This window comes from Vipera berus (assembly GCF_964194415.1).
Source record: "Vipera berus genome assembly, chromosome: 1".
Taxonomy (NCBI): Eukaryota; Metazoa; Chordata; class Lepidosauria; order Squamata; family Viperidae; genus Vipera; species Vipera berus.
Genome location: NC_138202.1, coordinates 259,106,627 through 259,124,992, shown reverse-complemented (window position 1 = coordinate 259,124,992; position 18,366 = coordinate 259,106,627). Strand labels below are relative to the sequence as shown.

General features: G+C 33.1%; 2 protein-coding genes across 2 annotated transcripts in view; one reads left to right on the top strand and one right to left on the bottom strand.

Moving 5' to 3' along the window:
- CEP85L (centrosomal protein 85L) overlaps nucleotides 1–18,366 on the top strand; it is a 127,362-nt gene that overhangs the window by 59,107 nt on the left and 49,889 nt on the right. The window lies entirely within an intron of this gene.
- PLN (phospholamban) lies at nucleotides 8,425–13,418 on the bottom strand. Its single transcript, XM_081312992.1, has 2 exons — nucleotides 13,332–13,418; nucleotides 8,425–9,189 (listed from the first exon to the last, which is right to left on the bottom strand). The coding sequence occupies exon 2, from the start codon at nucleotides 9,084–9,086 to the stop codon at nucleotides 8,928–8,930; it is 159 nt and encodes a 52-aa protein (XP_081169118.1). The 5' UTR covers nucleotides 9,087–9,189; nucleotides 13,332–13,418; the 3' UTR covers nucleotides 8,425–8,927.

Below are 18,366 nucleotides of genomic sequence, written 5' to 3'. Positions count from 1 at the left end.
ACTGACCCACCGCTTTTCCTTTAGAACACACATATTAAAGCAGAGAGTTCTTACATTACCGTTACAGATCACTTTTCATCTGATGGCCACATGTGGCCATACAAAGAAAGAGGGACAATGCCCAAAGTATTGTAAACACTCTTTAAGACAGCAGCATTTTTTTTCTCCAGGCTTACACAGATGTCTGGAAAATGGTGGGCTGCTTCTAGAAATATCAAAGGGGCATGTGCAAGATCAGGAAACATAGTTGAAGCTTTTTTTTTTTTTTTGATACCTTCAAGTCAGCATTGATTTCTGGAATCTGGTCTAGTTCCTGTAGCTTTATAGGGAAGGTTTTTCAGAAGTGGTGTGCCTGCTGCTTAAGAGGGAATGACTGGCCCAAGGACATTCAGTTGGCTTTTTGCCTCAGTGGGACTAGGAACTCGATGATGATGGTGGTGGTGATGGCGAGGAGAAGGATGAGGATGAAATTTTATTTCAGTGATCTCCTGCATTCTAGCCTGGTACCTTAACCAGTACACCAAATTAGCATATCAAGTGTTTCTTTTTTAGTTCGTTTATTGCTGCAATTTAAATGCTTCTCAATTCTAAAAAGGCTCTGAGGGTTTTCACTGTTTTTGCATAGCATGAATGGTTCAGGTGACAGAGAAACACATCCATCTTCTCCCATTTACCTATATATTTAGCTTAACTTGTTAATTGCGAACACTGACATTTTGTGGCTAGACATCACTTATTCAGCAAGCGCACCTCAGTCACCTCGTGATTCTGTATTACACCTAATAAATCAAGGTGCTGGTGGATAAGATGACATCCACATAATTTGATGTAGAACTCTGGGTAATTCAAAAAGAATTAGAAGCTGCTCCTTCTATATTGTTGCAGAACTATAAAGGAGAGAGAGAAGAGGCACCAGTATGGAGCCTTGGCAGTGTTTTTTGCCCTGCCAGTAAGAAAGGAGTACTTAGATTTATTTGGCATGTACGTGGTCTAAAAATTTATTAGATATAACTAGCATTTATAGACTTCAATTTATTTACTTAACAGTATTTAATAGTTAGTAGAACCCTATTAGGTAGGCTGTTTTCTTTTGCCGTATGGTAGAGGGCTAAGACTGAAGGAAGGAGTAGTGTTTTAGGTATAGTGATAGTCCTTTAGTGGGTTTAGAGTAGAAGCAAGATTAAAAGTAAAGTCTTTGTTGTTTCTTAGCCTCTTGACTATAATAGTTGATTTGTCAGGTATGTCATAATTAGGAAGAATAATTATGTAACAGTTTCATTTAACATTTCCCAACGTGACACAGAACAGTAATAAATGATATGAAAATAATAATTGTAACACTACTTGGATACAGATACACGCACGTTTTCTACTTCTGTGTCATAATTCTAATATGACCAGGATCCTTTGCTAGCTGTTAATAATATAATATATTTAAAATAATAAAAGAGGAAAATGTTTGGTTTTCTGTCATTTAGAACGCTTTAATAAGGTGTTTTTTTTCTTTAATAACTTTACAAATTCTATAATGGTGAAGATTCATTTATATGCCTAAATTTTATTGTGTGTTGTGAAAATAATTTTATACTGCGAAATAGAGGAAGTGGTAATCCAATCAAGTCATATAATTTGAGTTTTCCTCTCCTTTGGGCTTTTTTCCCACCCTTGTGATATTGCTGCTGCTGAGTTAGTGAGGAAATTAAAATAATTGATATTGTCATATATTTTTAGAGATGGAACATGTTATCTTCTTTTTCATTACTCAGTAAAAATGACAATGTTGATACAATAAAATAAATGACATAATGAATCAGTAATGCAATGTATTTATTAAAGTATTGGTACTGACTTTTGCATGCAGATAGAGTTCGACTTTTGACTACAATTGAGCTCAACGTTTCTATTGCTAAGCAAGGCAGTTGTTAAGTGAGTCACACCCCATTTTAGGACCCTTTTGCTGTGGTTGTTAAGTGAATCACTGCAGTTGTTAAATGAATCATGTTATGCAAATCTGGCTACCCCCCTTGACTTTGCTTGTCAGAAGTCATCTGGGAACATTGTAAATGTTGATCACATGATTCCAGGACAGTGCAACTGTCATAAATACATGCTATTGCCAAACACCAAAATTTTGATCATGTGACAAGTGTGACAACTATTCGTAAGTCACTTTTTCCAGTGCCACTGTAACTTCAAATAGTCACTAAACAAATAGTTGTAAGTCTGTATGTGTGTAGGATTTTTTTTTTTTTACTAATTGTAGCCTTCCTATAAATCTCAACAAGGTGTAGCAATTGCTTGTTGGTTGTTCTTGAAATTCCTCAAAATGTCAAATTTTACTGTATTTCATGTCATATTTAAATAAGAGCCCCCTCCCCCCCCCAAATAGAACAATATATTTGTGTTTTCAATGGCAACACTCCAGGCTCCAGAAACCAAGGCTAGTGGCGTAAGTAATGTTGAGAATGGAGAGGTGTAATCTGCTAAAGTAAATCTGAAATTTTAAAATAACTAAAGTATAGATGAGTTACTCAAATGTGCATAAAGATGTCCATAAAAGTGTATACTCAGACATTCTACCATGTTTCTAGATTATCAGTAGTTTTTTGTTATAATTATTTGTATTTTTAAAAAGATTACAAAATTTTGTAGCTGTTTTATACATATGGTATAAAACTTAGTTCATCTTGTAACACTTATTACATTGCCAGAATTCTCAAGTTTTTGAAAGTGACTCTTGTCCTAAGATGGGCACATAGGCACATACGGTAATTTCCTACCAATACAGGTAGTCCTTGGGTTACGATAACAATTTGGATCAGAATTGCCATCCCTAAGCAATGCATTCGTAAAGCGTGATGTCACATGACCATGTCACTTAGTGATGACAGTTCCACCAGTCCCAGATGCTGTCATTAAGGACTGCATGAATTGTTAAACGAGGACCTCTAGAAACTGTGACTTCCACATTCCTGTGGGGTTTTCATTGACTTTGATTGTGGGAAACTGGCAGAGGACAGTTTCAATCACACCTAGAGTATAACTTCACTGGGTGTTTCATTTCTTTGTGAAATATAGGTAAGAAGAGAAAAAGTGGCAAATGGCAATTTTGCTTACAAAGAAATTGTGCATTCTTAGTTCCTTAAATCTGCTTGAAGTGATAATATACAACCTCATCACAACAAAAATCAATACATAAAAAAATTCTTAAAAGTACCGGTAATATGTTCTAATTGTCTTTTAGATTCTTCTCATCTGGCATGAAAGGCATATGGAGTGAGTAATTGAATTGGAGTTAGTCTGAAACCTTCTAACCGTAGTGAGTTTGAGAGGCAGACCCCCCTCCCCAAAAACAACAACAACAACAAAAACCCCTCACAATAGAGACAAACAGGCTTGGAAGTAACTTAGATAAACTATGGGAAGGTTAATATGCTTTTAGTGGAAAGAGTATTCTATGGTTTGCTAAAGGTGTTATTACAATAATACTCTATTCTATATAATACTCTATTATAGCACTTTATAATAGAATATAAATGTCCTGTTTTAATATTACCAATAAAAAACAGCATAATCTTACGCAAGGTAGTTCATAACAAAGTCTCATTATGCTTATTTTTATTCCTATGTGTATGTATATGTATCACCATCAAATATGCAGAAATTTACTCTGAATAAGCATTTGTCTTCATGTGGTTTCTCTAGTTCCTCTAAATGGCTATTTGCTCTCATCTTCAACATAAAAATCACAGATGATTCCATGTTCGCACCTTTATTTTCTTCCTGTAGAAAATTTCATGTTTGTTTTTTTCCTTTTCTCTACTTCAGATTTCAGATTGCGCTGTAGATCTGATCTGTTCTGTTGTAAAAATAGTATTTTTTTCCATTTCTCTAATACAGTGAAAGCTTCCCTGATATGCAGGGTGTTAAGTCTAGGGATTTGTTTTGTCTTGTTCATTTCGTTTTTCATATTCATACAGTTTTGAAGGTTCAAGTTACCATGATGGCATAAATGAAGAGTTAAAAAAAAACAACCCTCACATGAGCTTTACAAGGATGTACATAAGAACAAGAACCAAAAAAATAAGTAGAAAATTGAGTAACAGGTTGAGACCTCTATTTGCAGCAAAATCCATTGTGGCAAACTGCATTTATTTTCCTTGCGGTAGAAATAATTGATTGTTGTTATAAGCAGGTTCAGTTCAGTGACAGTGAGTTACAGTTGACATGTGTGGGTTGCAGTACTCTTGTTGTGACCATTTCTTGACTCATAAGAGCTTTTTTTTGTCCAATAACCTGAAAAAAAATGATAGTGAGTCACAGCTAATGTGAGTACCGTACTTACGCGTCCTCCCCAAGCTCATGTTAAATCTAGGTCAGTGATCTAACAAGCTACAAATTGCCGGAAATTCTATATTGGCATTATTTTTTCAAGCCAAGTAGGAATAAAACCTTCTCCCATTCAACATATGTCATCGTTTGATGAATTGTATTTAATATTAAATGATTCAAGATGCAGCAGCATTGTTAATTCTCTGCTCTTGTTCTAAATGTTGTTAACATTGTTTATAAAAGAATTTAATATAAAAATAGTTTATATGATTAAAGTTTACTCTTCAAAGCACATTTTCGATTATAATCAGCTATCCACATGTTCGTTTCCATCCTGCCTCACCTCTCTTCTCTGATCTGGAGGCCAGTTAAGGGGCTGGTATTACTATTAACTAGAGTCAGCAATCATTAGCGGAGCAGGGACTCTCTCTCTCTTTTTTTAAAGAAAATTTTATTAAATATACATTTAAAAACAAAAGTGGACATGATTCAACTTCCCTAGCTATAACGCTACTATTAGTATTATCTTATGTTACAGAAAACAAATAACAAAAACCTAAAATACAGTCTATAACAGGACAAAATATATAAAAAAGTGCATATAAGATCTGTCATTTTTTTTTAGTAAACTGTCATTCAGTCCTCAGCGTTATATTTACGTATCTTTCAGTTATGTCCATTATATAGATGCTAATAAAAGGTTCTTACATTATCAACCGGTCAAACAATGTTCATCTCAGCGATCCTCCTTAATTCTAACCAATTGTACAAATTTTGCCAAATTTCATAATACTCCGTTTCGTTCTTATTTTTTGATCTCTAGGGTTAACCTGGCGGAGCAGGGACTCTTTTACCTTTTTACTACCTTCATATTTAAACTGAACTTGAATAAAGTCTCAGCGAGTCAAATCCAATTTTCCCTCAAGTTCCAGACTGAAGAGTGAGATGGACAATTAGATACCTGAGGCATAAGCTCTTTGAATCATTAGGAAGAGGCATATGGAAAGATTGGATTACTTTCTACCAAAAGAAGGGCCAGTTTCTCTTTTGGGAAACAGGAAAGAGTCATTCTAGCTATATTTAACTGCAGTGTGAAGGATATGTAAGATATACCCCATCCGCAGACATGCCCACCTCTTTACAGTAATAAATAAATAAATAAATAAATGGAGCTTAATACAATTGAACTCCTGCAAAGGCAAACTGAAAATCAAAAAATAAGGATTTTGTTACAGACCAGTAGTTCTGTTTGATTTATTTTGAATTAACTGTTGGATAGAATGGAATTTACTTTTGAGTTAATTCAGTGAATATACTTCGATGGAGGCACTAGAGCTGTAAAATCCATAATTTTTTGCTTAATTATTAAGGCTAATAGAGTTACTATATGAAGGATTGTAATTTGGTCTACAAGAAATGGGTTTCTTATAAACTGATCTCTTTCCTAGGCATCATCCTACCATTATTTTCATTTTTGTTTGGTTTCAGTTAGAATGTTATAAGCGTGTATTTTAACCTCTGGCACAGGATGTTTTTCTTTTTAATCAAAAAAGTTCAAATTCTATAAAATATAATCTTTCTGATTAGACTTAGTCATTCTCACTGTGGTTCTTCAGAAATTACATAATTGTGTCTTTTTTTTAAAAAAAATGGGAAGATTTGTAATGTCCTGGATTTCCATGATATGCTATGACAGATTTACATAGACTTTGGGTATGAAAACAGGAGACTTTATTACAATTAGTATTGCTTTTTGTATAGTAGCATTTGTTTTAAGCTTGCATGCTTTTTAAATATTCCAGGGACAGCCTTTGAACATCATTTGGGATAATTATGTTATTAAATTTGAGATCAGCAAATAATATACCACGGGCAAAATCATATATAGAAAAAGAATGGCATTTGGTAAGCAACTCTTTCACCTATTTGTGAGTGTGAGGTGGTGCAACTGAGCAGTGTTTATGGAACCTTCAAAAGTAAAGAACGGTTGCAGTGAGGCTATGTAAAAAGATGGAAAATACAGAAACAGCAATAATGGAAGAAAGGATTGTTGGTTGAGCTTGCAGAAATGGCTAAATTGACTTGTTTGCTTAAAAAAGGGAACTACAGCTACCCTTATAAACGTTTTATAGAGACTGCTGAAAATGGATAAAAATGAGCTGGTGATTTTGGGATTTATTGATTAAAATGTTTTTAAGGGAAGAATGGAACTCTGGTATGCAGTATGTGAGGATGGCCGTGCTAGGTTTATTACTGCTGAAAAGAAATGAGAAGTTATTTGTTTAGATATATTTTTCTTTTTTCTTTTATAATCTCTATTTCTTTTTCTGTCCTTCTGTAGTTTTTGAAATCTTCATAAAAATTTATTTTAATAAAAAATATTCATCAGAAAGTAAGGAGGGGTTACTAGTTAATTATCTAGCTATACATTTTCAAATTTCTGATGCAAGAACAAAATACTATAACTGGATATAGGGGGAGGGGAGCAAAATTTTGAAATTAAGTCTTAATGTTGAAACAGTTGGGAATAAAATGAATTTGTTTTCTACATTAATAATTATTTTCTACAATTAGTAATCTGTTTTTATCTTAGAATTCAGGTAAACATATGGGCACATGCAGCTTTTAGTATAATAATTAGAGTGAAATTGTACACAAGCTCTGTCTTTTTGAGGCATGTAGGCAATACCACAGCACTGTTGACATCAGTCTCACATTTCCTTGCCTCCCTTGGAAATGCTGCCTTCAGAAGATTTCCTATGTAGATACTTCCCAACTTCCGGAAACCACTTGTGCCTTGAAACCAGTATTGATATCTCGTAGTTGAAATTGTTCATTATATAGTTATTTGTTATTTTATATAAACAGAGCCAACATTGCAGAATCCAAAATTGAAGAGGTGAGAGAAGGCAATAATGATCTGAATTTGACATGATCCGATTTTGACATGCTTTATTTATGGTCAGATAATCCTTAGTGTTGACAATAATGATTGAACTAATTTTAATGTATTAAACAGTGAAAATTAAAATTAATACCTTGTTAAACAGTTAGCCTTCATTTTATTTTAGGAAAGTTTAGAAGAACTGGTTGTTTCTCACTAGGGAAAATAAATTCATATGTTACATAATTATGATATGAAGAATACATTCTCATTCTCAGTGAGTGGAATTATTCTAATATTGTAATAAATCATTCAACATTTGTTTCTTACCACTTCAGATATAGTGATATCATATACACATACATATGTAGTTAAAGTGACAGCCTATAAACTTCATAGAAGTGATAAGAAGGACCATTCTATAAAAGAGGTTTCACATTACCAAAATAATTTTTATCCATAGTTCACTAAATGTCATATTGGAAAAATTTTGAAATCAGATTTAATTCTTCACTTTTTTTAGATGTGCTAAAAGAACAAATGCTATTTGTTATATGCAGTCTGACAACAGGTGAACTTCTACTGCAACCAATAAAGAGGCTGTTGTACAGATTTATTTATTTTGGCTGTGATAGATGATTCTTTGTGGAACAAAAACAGGAAAAGATCAAACTTGCAAGAATTCACCATCTAGACCTCTTGCTAAATTATATGACTGAAAAGCAACTGCATAATGAAAGTGTTACCTAGAAGATATCACTTGTGTTACGGAAGAGAATATATTCAATATTTATAAATATATCAAACAAGACAATCCGTGAGATCATTTTCAGGATATTTCCTTAACTAATCAGAAAAACAGAATGACTACGGGCAGGCAAACAAGCAGTGTGAGCAGAAGCAGCTCCTGGCTTCCTGCTGGCCACAGGAAGAAGGCTCATAGGGAGCATTGGAAAGGATCATCATCATCTTGCAAAATTTCAATTCCACAAAAGTAAATGGGTCCCAGATTTTGGATGCCTTCTTTAAGTTATCCCATTTCAGGTACTTTGATTCAAAAATTGTTGCCCTATATGATATATCATTTCACCCAATTGAAGGTTACAAACAGACTGTATATTTATATTTGCATTTTAGTAGAACGAGGCAATAAATATGCAATGCTTCATTGTCTTTTTCAAACATATGATGAATAGGTAGGGGAAAAGAAGTTAATAATTGCTTCAGTTAAAAATCCAAGTACTCAAGATATGCATATTTCCTAGAATATATAATGATTTAATTGTGCATTTAATAATAGTGCATTCAGCCCATTCTTTATTCATGAAAGTAAACACTTATAGCTGATTAGTAATAACAAACATATAATCTGGAACCAAAATTTTGAGGCTGCTGTTTAAAACTTTATAGTTGGACATTTTACACATAACGCAAGTAATTATAAACACTAATCATCAACATCCACAGAAGTCTTCCTTTCAAAATAAAGCAGGCAGATTAGCTCATGCATCGCCTTGTGATAGTAGTTTTCACATCACTGTTCAGTACAGGTGCTTTTAATGGTTACAGTGAGTAAGAGTGGAGATGGTGAGAAATTTTTTAGACTGAGTGCTGGACTTTCTTGCATAGATTTCCTTGTGCTGGATGTTTGGTTCTTTTCTCCTTCTGGTACATTTCCCATAGTGAAGATCAATCAAAAGAAAGCTGGACTTCAAAGAAGCATCACAATGATGCATATAAGCAACAGACATATTAAGATAAGACAGAAGTTTACAAAAAGCTCCTGAAGCCTTTGCCGTGTTTGTGGATGCACCTCAATAGTTGAGGCTCTCCTCAGAGCAGAGCGAGTTATGTACTGGACCTTCTCCATGGCAACAGGAAAGCAGAAATTTAAGAAAGAATGGATTTCTAAGAAGCAGAGTACAATGTGCTTAATATCTTCGGTTTGAGAAGTTTTAAGAATCTTTGTGGAGCTAGGGAAAGTAGGAAAGTGAAGTTAGAATTACAGCAAACAGTGGTTTAATCAGCAAGGGTAGATTATTTCAAGGTGACAGAATGTAACACATTGTATAGTGAAACAAAGTCTTAATGAGAAACAAAATATGTAGCAACTCTATACCAGTATTCTAAATACAGATTGCATTAAGTATATTTTTGTGCCTTAATGGTGTATATAAATTGGGTAACTACGACTGTACACAGAATTTGTGAATAATTTTAGCCCTGCTGGCTGAAACCATGTTCTGTTGTGTAAAATAACCTGCATAGGAAAGCAGTCTTGAGAGACAGTAGATGTTTGACACAGTGGTTGTGATTTGTGACTCACTGCACTGAGTGCAGTCTACCGACCATGTATGGTGGTGACTCAGAGGGCTCATTAAGCTTCCTCTCTGATGCCCACCAAAACAAAAAAAGCTGTCAAGCACCTGACAATCCAAAAAAACACCGGAGTTGGTGGGCTGCATTCAGTCTGAACCGTGATTTTTGCTGGAAGCATAATAAATATGCTTCACAGTCCTTGTTTTCCCCTACATTATTTTCAGCCCTGTTGTGATTCTGGAGAAATTAAGGGCAATAGTCTATTCGCCATCAAAAATATTTGCCTGACGCTATGTCCAGTTTCTTTTTTTGGCTTACATTTGTCAAGGGTTGATACTGTAATAACAAAACTGTATTCTCAAGGAACTCGGTAAAAATGGTATCACTCTTCTGGCCAAATATGGACACATTTATTCTAAAATGTTTATCCTGCTCCAAGCAGACTATCATGAATCAAATACTTACAGATTAAACACATTTGTTAACTTAACACTTGACAGATATACCTCTTAAATTGATGATAGAAATATTTATTTTATTGACATGTTGTGTAAAAGCATAGATATCACTCTGTTGAATTTCACATTGTCATGACATTTATTTTGTGGAATTTTCCATGCTATTTGGAAGGATCAGCCGTTTACTTGGTGATATAATATAGTTCTGTTTCTGACAAGGTTAGCAGTTGCTATTTCAATATTTAAAAATTGGAAAATGAAAATTGAAAGAATTAATGATTAATCCTCATATACTAGTGTTCATTTTATGTCAATATGCAACAAAGTCAGCTGACATTAACTTGATTTAATACTATCACTTTGCTTACAAGTATTTGACTTTGGAAGCATTTAGAGTTCTTTATATCTGGTGATAATATCAGAAGTACTTTGAAGAAAATGGAAATCTGCAACTTTTTTAGATCATTTGGGACTGCAATTCAGTTTTTGTTCTGAAAAGGTTACTATTTGAAATTAATATTAATAATACTGACAGTATAGAACTTTTTTTCTTGTGCCTAAAAACTGAATTCTTGTAATTATGCTGTAATAGTGTTTTCTGTGTTTTACTGATATTTACATTTGAATATTTTTCCATCTTATTTGGAGTTTTATTGACACTTGAATTCCTCAAATCAGTTTAACTGAAATTATAAATCAGTATATTAGGGTGTCCCTGTGTAGAAAAGCTATCTTGAAAGATGAGCAAGTACTTTTTTATTTTAATAAATAAACAAAATTCATTCACATGTTATACTTAATTTTCTCATGTCCCATCCAATGCAAGTTCCAGTTGACAAAACTCAATAGAAATTCTGTTAATAGCTTTCTATTCTGTTTATGTTGTACAGAACTGTTTTAAATATCCAATTGTTATAACTATTGGACAGCAAACAATCCTTTTCATTTTTTAAAAAAATTGAATCTTTTTTAAAATGATTTTTATTCTCTATTGGCTGCAGACTTAGTAAGTTACGTTAAGTAAAATGTGATACACACACACACACACAGAGACGGATTATCCCTATGAAATATGGGATAGGGATATTTATATTTTACAGTGATTTTTCTTAGTGAAAGGTTGTTTTAGGGTCAACATGTTAAAATGTCTGTTTTCATCATCACTTAGCAGGAGTTGCTTTGACTGAGGTTTTCCATCCTGACTGATTCTCCCCAGAAGCAGTTATTTTCAATGTGGCATAAATGTGGGACTGCATAGTTTTCGCAACAATTTTATTCAGCAGTTGTTAAAAACACATACTGGCTGTGTGGGGCAGTTAGACTTCCCAAAAGTAGGTTAGTCCACATGTTAAACATAGGTTTAAAATGTCCCAAATCAATATTGGATTGCGTGTGGGTGTTTACAGTGTGATATAATACAACAGATGTTAACTTGTGGAACAAAAAGTTACTAATGTGAATCCATCCATAATTATACTGTGTAGATTTTTTTTAAAAAAAACCATGTTATAAGCTGAAGCCTAGTATACATGTAAGTAGCAATTAATAAAAAATAAAATGATAATGAATAGGATTTGTTTTCTGTATTGTGCAGTGAAAGGCTGGCTGGCTATGTTTCTGGAAGACTGAAAACTTACTAAGTGCTTTATTGGTTTTTGAGGACCCCAATGATAGTCTTTTAATTGCTTCAATTTTTACTCTTCCTGATTTAAATGTAGATTTTTAATGTTACGGTTTCAGTATTGTTTAGATGTTACATTTTGTTAAAATTTATGTCTTGTCTCTTACAAACAACTAAATAGTGAGATTGTTTTTCCATTGGCGGTCATGAGTCTCCTGCTGATTTCTCCTGCTGAAAAGATACGCAAGAGAAAATAGATTGGAGCTGATGGTGGAACCCAGTAATTATATTTCTCAGCCCTATATTAACAAAACTGCTTTGTTGGTTCCCCAATTTAAACTGTAAGATACTTCTTCCACAGTGCATCATTTAATTGAAATTTTGGCAGGTGTCAGTTAATAATTTACATACAGGTAGCTGGGTTTTCTTCATGATCTCAGTTGTATTAGTTGGGAATCTAAATTATGTGGTCAGTGATGGATATAAAGTAAAATATATTTCAGAAAATACTGCAATATATTGTTAATTAAAGATAGAAATTAATAATTTAATATAATAAGGAATAATTTATTAAGAGATAAATAATAGGAAAATGCCCAGAAAACTGAGGGAATGGAGATTAAACATAAGCGGGTTAAGAAAGTTGAAAAGAGGCAATAAGTGAAAAGAAATATTAATATTGAATATTAAGAAAAAATTAAAGATTGTTGAAAAGTGGATAACTTAATATGACACTCTGCCTCCATTGTAATCCAAGAATCACATTGGTAAATGTTTTCTCAGAAGAAATAATGGAATTAGCCTCAAAAGATTTTTTTTTAACGCGAGTTTGGACTAGGCATGTTACATCCTAAAATCCAAAAATGTTGATTATAGCAAACTTGTAAATTTGTCAATCTCTATTTGATTTCTAAATTCAAAATATCTATAAGAGAATTTAAGTAGTTTAGGCAGGAATAGTTGGATCAGAACTGTTGACTAGGATCCAGAGGAATACTGGATCTGCTTGCCCAACAATTTTTTGTGCATGTATTTCTTGACCATCAGATCTCTCATTCTAGTCCAAAAATAATAGTATTAAAATTGAAGGCATTTTAAAGCCAGTTTGTCCAAAAAGGGACTTCTGCTAAACATTAAGGTCTTGCCTATATATATTACTCTTTTGAGACTTCTCTGATTTTGCTTTTTGATCCAATATTTTCTTAAATATATATGATTCGTTTGCTGGGCAGCAGTAAATATACACATACACAAAATACACATTGTTGACACCAGAATTGATATATTGATACTACAAATGATTGTTTTAAAGGAAAATTAGCATTCCTCTCCTCTCTAGTTTAACTTTTGTTAGATGCATGAACAATTTTCCTTTAAAACAATCATTTGTAGTATCAATATATCAATTCTAGATCTTTTTTTTTGCAGAAAGAGCTGACATACTAGATTTGATGTTCCTTTCTACTTCACTTCCCCACTTATTTTCTCTTTTTCTTTCTCTCACTTCTCTCTCCCTCTTTGGCTCTAACATGCATACAGAATCCTTGACCTGTTTGCTCCTGTTATAAAACAAAAATAAACACAGAAGGTAGCTTACACTTGATTTCTGTATCCTTCTAATGTTCAACAAAAGTATAGACTGTTTTTTGGTTACGGGAATTAGGGTGGTTAATTGGAAAATAAAAAGTACTATTATAATAAAAGTAGAGTCCCTTACCTTAATGACTGATGGTTACTGAATTATATGAAGATGTGCTGTGGGAAACTAAAAGACGTTCTCTGTCATCAGATTTATGGGAGCAACTGAAGTTCACTGAAGGGAAAAAAAATAACAAAAGTTTCATAGGCTGGGTTCATGATGTCATTCTGGAATTTAACTCCGGTGATTGGTTACACAACAGATTGCAAGAACAGGGAGATGGAAGAGCTAGCCTTGTTTAGGGCAAGGATGTTTAGTATTTCTTTTCACAGGGAAAAAAGAAAAGATAGAAAATGAGATAGCATGTCCATAATTCAAGAAATCCAAACAAACAAATGATAGTTCTGTTAATATTTAGATAGTGCTTGTTCATTTCCTTCCATTCAGCTTGAATGATAGCACTTACCTTTATACACACATAAAACTACTAGATGTTAAAAAAAACAACCCATGATATTGGATATACAATTTACATATACTTGGACTGCAAAAATGTGGATGATCTCTAGATAGCAGCAAAGATATACTCCAGACTCCAACGTTTAGTGGTCATCCAGATTTTTTGAACTGAATTGTGATAGCCCAACACAATAATATTCAAACCATTGTTCAGTTAACAAATCTGTATACCACAGATACTTGAAACTTCCACATGTTCTTAAATTTGGGGGTTGAAGAAGAGTTTTATACTGTTCATTTTTAAATTCTTTAAAATATTTCAGTGCTGCTTTGTAATCAGGAGACCCTCAAGTCTACTGAAAGGACATTTGTTATTCATTGGTGGGGGAAGGACATGGCAGTCTGTTATTGTGTGCTTAAATTAGCATTTGGATTTATAGTCCAGATAATTTGGACATTGAATCAACATGCAGTCTTGTTACTATGTATACTTCTTGCTTAAGCAGTTCAAGAGTCATATTGTCAGATGAATTTGCAACATTGGCAGCAATATAAGATATATAGCTTTAGGTGACAGGTGATTTTGGCCTGTCTTTTAGCTAAGATAAGCTTTTGAGGGTGATATAAGCGGCAGCCTTTTAAGTAACAGTTATTGTTCCTTGTCATTGTTGAAACTACATAGACTTTTAAGAGAATGGTATTTGCCCTTTCAAAAAGAATCTTCTTAAGATAACGTTTTCTTTTGTTTAACATACATATTTCACCAACGTTAGCCAAACTATTGGAAAAGATGTATTGTGTTTCATCTAGTATATTTGGTTTATACATATTGGTTTACAATGTGCATGGCTAGTATTCTATATGCATATATTTAAGTGAAAAAAATGGTGTGGACTTACATAAATAGCTCCCTAATTTAGTTTTGTTTGCATTGTTTATTTAAAGTTGACAGCTACCAGTAAATGTTAATTGGGGCAATATATTAGGAAAGGAATAATATATTAAGCATACTGTGATCCACAAAACATTTAAGTGATAATACATTTGTTAGTCTTAAGTTCCCATGAGTTTTTAGTTGTGTTTACTGCAAAATACAACTAAACCTGGCAGCTCCTTTGGAAATCAACTATGTATTTATGGATATTTGACAGTCTACTCTAGATTAAGTCAATCTTCCTAATTCTGAAGATGCTGCTTAAGAATTTTGAAAGTTACCATCCCAACTCATCTGGAGGACCTCAGCTATGGGAAGGTTGTAATCTAGCTGCATTGGGTATGTTGGCTTCTGTTATACAAATGAGTTGGATATATGCTGTTATGCTGCACATTTCACCTTCTCACCCCTTGGCATCAGTACATTAGAAATCTTGAGTTAGACCTAATGTAATTTACTGTGCATGTCATTGTTGGTTAATCTTCTGAGCAGAGATCCTTGAATTCTTTTAATTCCAATAGGAAACAATACTATAGATTTAGATCTCTCTTTTCAAAACCTTTAACATCCCAAAATCTGTGTTTCTATCTCTATTCCTGCCTGTAGTAGTAAAGCAAATCATTCTTCTATGATCTTGAGGTCCCTTTGCTTAGGACCCCTACACACGGATGACTTGTACCGTATCTTTTCATATGTCTTAAATACCATTTAGACCAATTCCATTTCATCAGTTATTGGGTTTTATGGAACATTTTAATCTCATCCTTGTACAATTTTCTGTTCCTCTTTACAGTAGACCTTATAAAACATGTTGCTTTGTTCCTCACAGATTTGGAATTTTTGTAATAATCTGTAAAATCACTTGGTCAGTCATTCTCTAGGACGTGTATCAAAAAATCATACTTAGTGTTATACTTTCTCCAAACAGAATTTTTTAAATAGAGTAAAGTAAATCTGACCCATTCTTTCTTGAATTTAATATTTGCAAATTTTAGGCAACCTTGTACTTGGGTGTGCAGGATATTTGTAGAGGAAGAGAAAATACTTTGAAATGCTCTTTGAAATTAAACCAGTCAAATACAGAAAATTCCTGAGAAATATTAGAAAATATGAGAATGTTGAATGATTTGGAATATTAGCACACTTAAAAACAGCATGCTTGGTGTTTTGTTTTTTTAATTTGCTTCAAGGGACAAAAATATGCAGCTGCTGCTTACATGACCTTAAATGGAAATAATCTGGGCTTTCTTCAGAGGGATTAAGAATCTACCAGTAGAGCTTTTTCTCTTCTCTTCTCTTCTCTTCTCTTCTCTTCTCTTCTCTTCTCTTCTCTTCTCTTCTCTTCTCTTCTCTTCTCTTCTCTTCTCTTCTCTTCTCTTCTCTTCCCTTCCCTTCCCTTCCCTTCCCTTCCCTTCCCTTCCCTTCCCTTCCCTTCCCTTCTCTTCTCTTCTCTTCTCTTCTCTTCTCTTCTTTCCTTCCTTCTCTCTCTTTTGATTAGATTCTCTAGATCCTGGAATTACATTTACGGAGGAAGACTTCTATATTTTCTAGTAGAATTTTACAAACAGCATCGTTATCTATGCATTTGATACACATATTGGCATTTTATATTCACTGTATGTTGAAGTACACTGTGCAGGTTGATACATATTTCAAACATCTCCAAATGCATGCTTAGAAGGTAGAAACTTAAAGCCTCATGATCTTGATAGTGCACACTGGTATTATTTATTGATTCAAAATGTTGTTTCTTGTACATAGTTATACATCTAGAAACTGCCATACATAGAACAGCAAAAATGCTAAATTATACTTCAAGTATCACTGTTAATACCAAATTATGTTTGTAAAGGACATAATTAAATCTTCCTGCAGATTTAATCATTGGCATCTTAATTTTACAAGATTACTAATACAGGTAGTCCTCAATTTATGACCAAAATTGGGACTAGACTTTAGGTCACTATGGGATGCAGTCATTAAGCGAGTCTCCAGGTGACTGAAGCTGATTTTACAACAATTGTCAGATACCAGCTTGGGAAGGTCGCAAAACACAATAACGTGACTGCAGGATGCAGCAATCACATGATTGCAGAGGTGGTCCAGTGGTCATAAGTGTGAGGATGGGTCTTAAAAATATTTTCTGAGGCTGTAATAACTTTAAACCATTATTAGATGAATGGTCATAAGTTGAGAACTAGCATTATTTCTGAGACAACAGAAATATTATCACAGCCCATTGGTAAGACAAGTGAACACTAGTATGATGAAACAGTATAATGCAGTTTTGTATGTTTTGATTTGCTATGATGATAGTCACATACAATATGGTAGGAAAGATGTTTTTGACATTAATGATGCAGAAAGAGCTAATATATGGACACTGAAAATTGTCCTAAAGTTGAATTTCTGGGTATAATCATTTTTCAATGACAGTGGTAATTTTAAAGCTTTACTTCCAACTGGACTTTTAGGTAGATGGTTTTTTTTAATGCTATGCCATTTTTTTCCTTTGACCTCTTGATGACACCCATGTGTTAAAATTGTTTTTTCTTTTTTTAAAAAAAACCATTTTTTTATAAAAAGGAAAGTATTCACTGGGAACATAACCAAAAAGCTTGTCTGAATAATAGCGAAGAAGACCAGATTTAGAATGTTAACACAGAACATGAAAATGCTATTAATTCTCCTTAAAATGTTCCTTCTCTTCTTCTGTACTCTTGACCAGGTTTGAAAGAATACAAAATATTGTGTATTAATGTCTTATTTGAATGTGCACAATCTTTTATTTATTAGGTTACAATTTGATATCTTCATCAAGTGACTAAAAGCATTACAGATAGGATTGTGCCTCAACCTATCAAATTATATTGTGGCACCTGAAAGGAATGACTTTTCCTTGGTATGCAGTTTAGTAGGAAGAACTATTGGTTCTTCCATTAGTTAATTGCAATATATTTAAGGTACAGTAGCAACCAACATTGAATATCAATTATTCACATGCTGATGATATAATAGCTATCTTTGGTAATTATGCATTGTCATCACACAGTCTTATTAAATTGTTTATCCTTTGAGGATAGTGGAACAAATTTAATTTGTTGCCTTTGGAATATATTTTGTCTATAGATTATTGTAAGTGATTGGGATTTATAGTCTGTAAAGACTCAATTAAATATTGGATTTTATATCTTGAAATATATCACAATCTGCTGAATTCAATTTAACTTACCGGTAATGTATAAATTCAGTTTCGGTAGATATAACGATGGTGGAAAAATTTATTTAAGTCTTTGGGGCAAATTTAATGTTAACATTAATGTTACCATGAGAGTAATGTATATTTTAAGAGGGTGGGGTCAGAGGTTTTTTTTAATGATATTTCAATCTTGGGGCCTATTTAGAAAATAAATGTGTAAACCTTTGAAATCTTGGAAAGTTTTAGATTCCACCTGTAATAAATAGAAGTCTTTGAAAGCTGCTAAGCATATTTCATATGCTTTCATAATAATAAATGATTTTATTTTGATCCCAACTCACATAAGAAACTTATACAGTGGAACAACCTTAATTTGAAAATAGTGGAGAAGGTATTTTACTAGGATGTTTAGATTAAATAAGGGGTCATCGCTTTAAACCAATTAATTATAAAGGCAGTTTTAAAAACATTAAGATATGTGAATATGAGGAATCATATATTGCTTAAATAGTACGAACCAG

What these genes read in the sequence shown, in the direction of transcription:
- PLN (XM_081312992.1), bottom strand. Translation starts at nt 9,086, where the DNA reads ATGGAGAAGGTCCAGTACATAACTCGCTCTGCTCTGAGGAGAGCCTCA.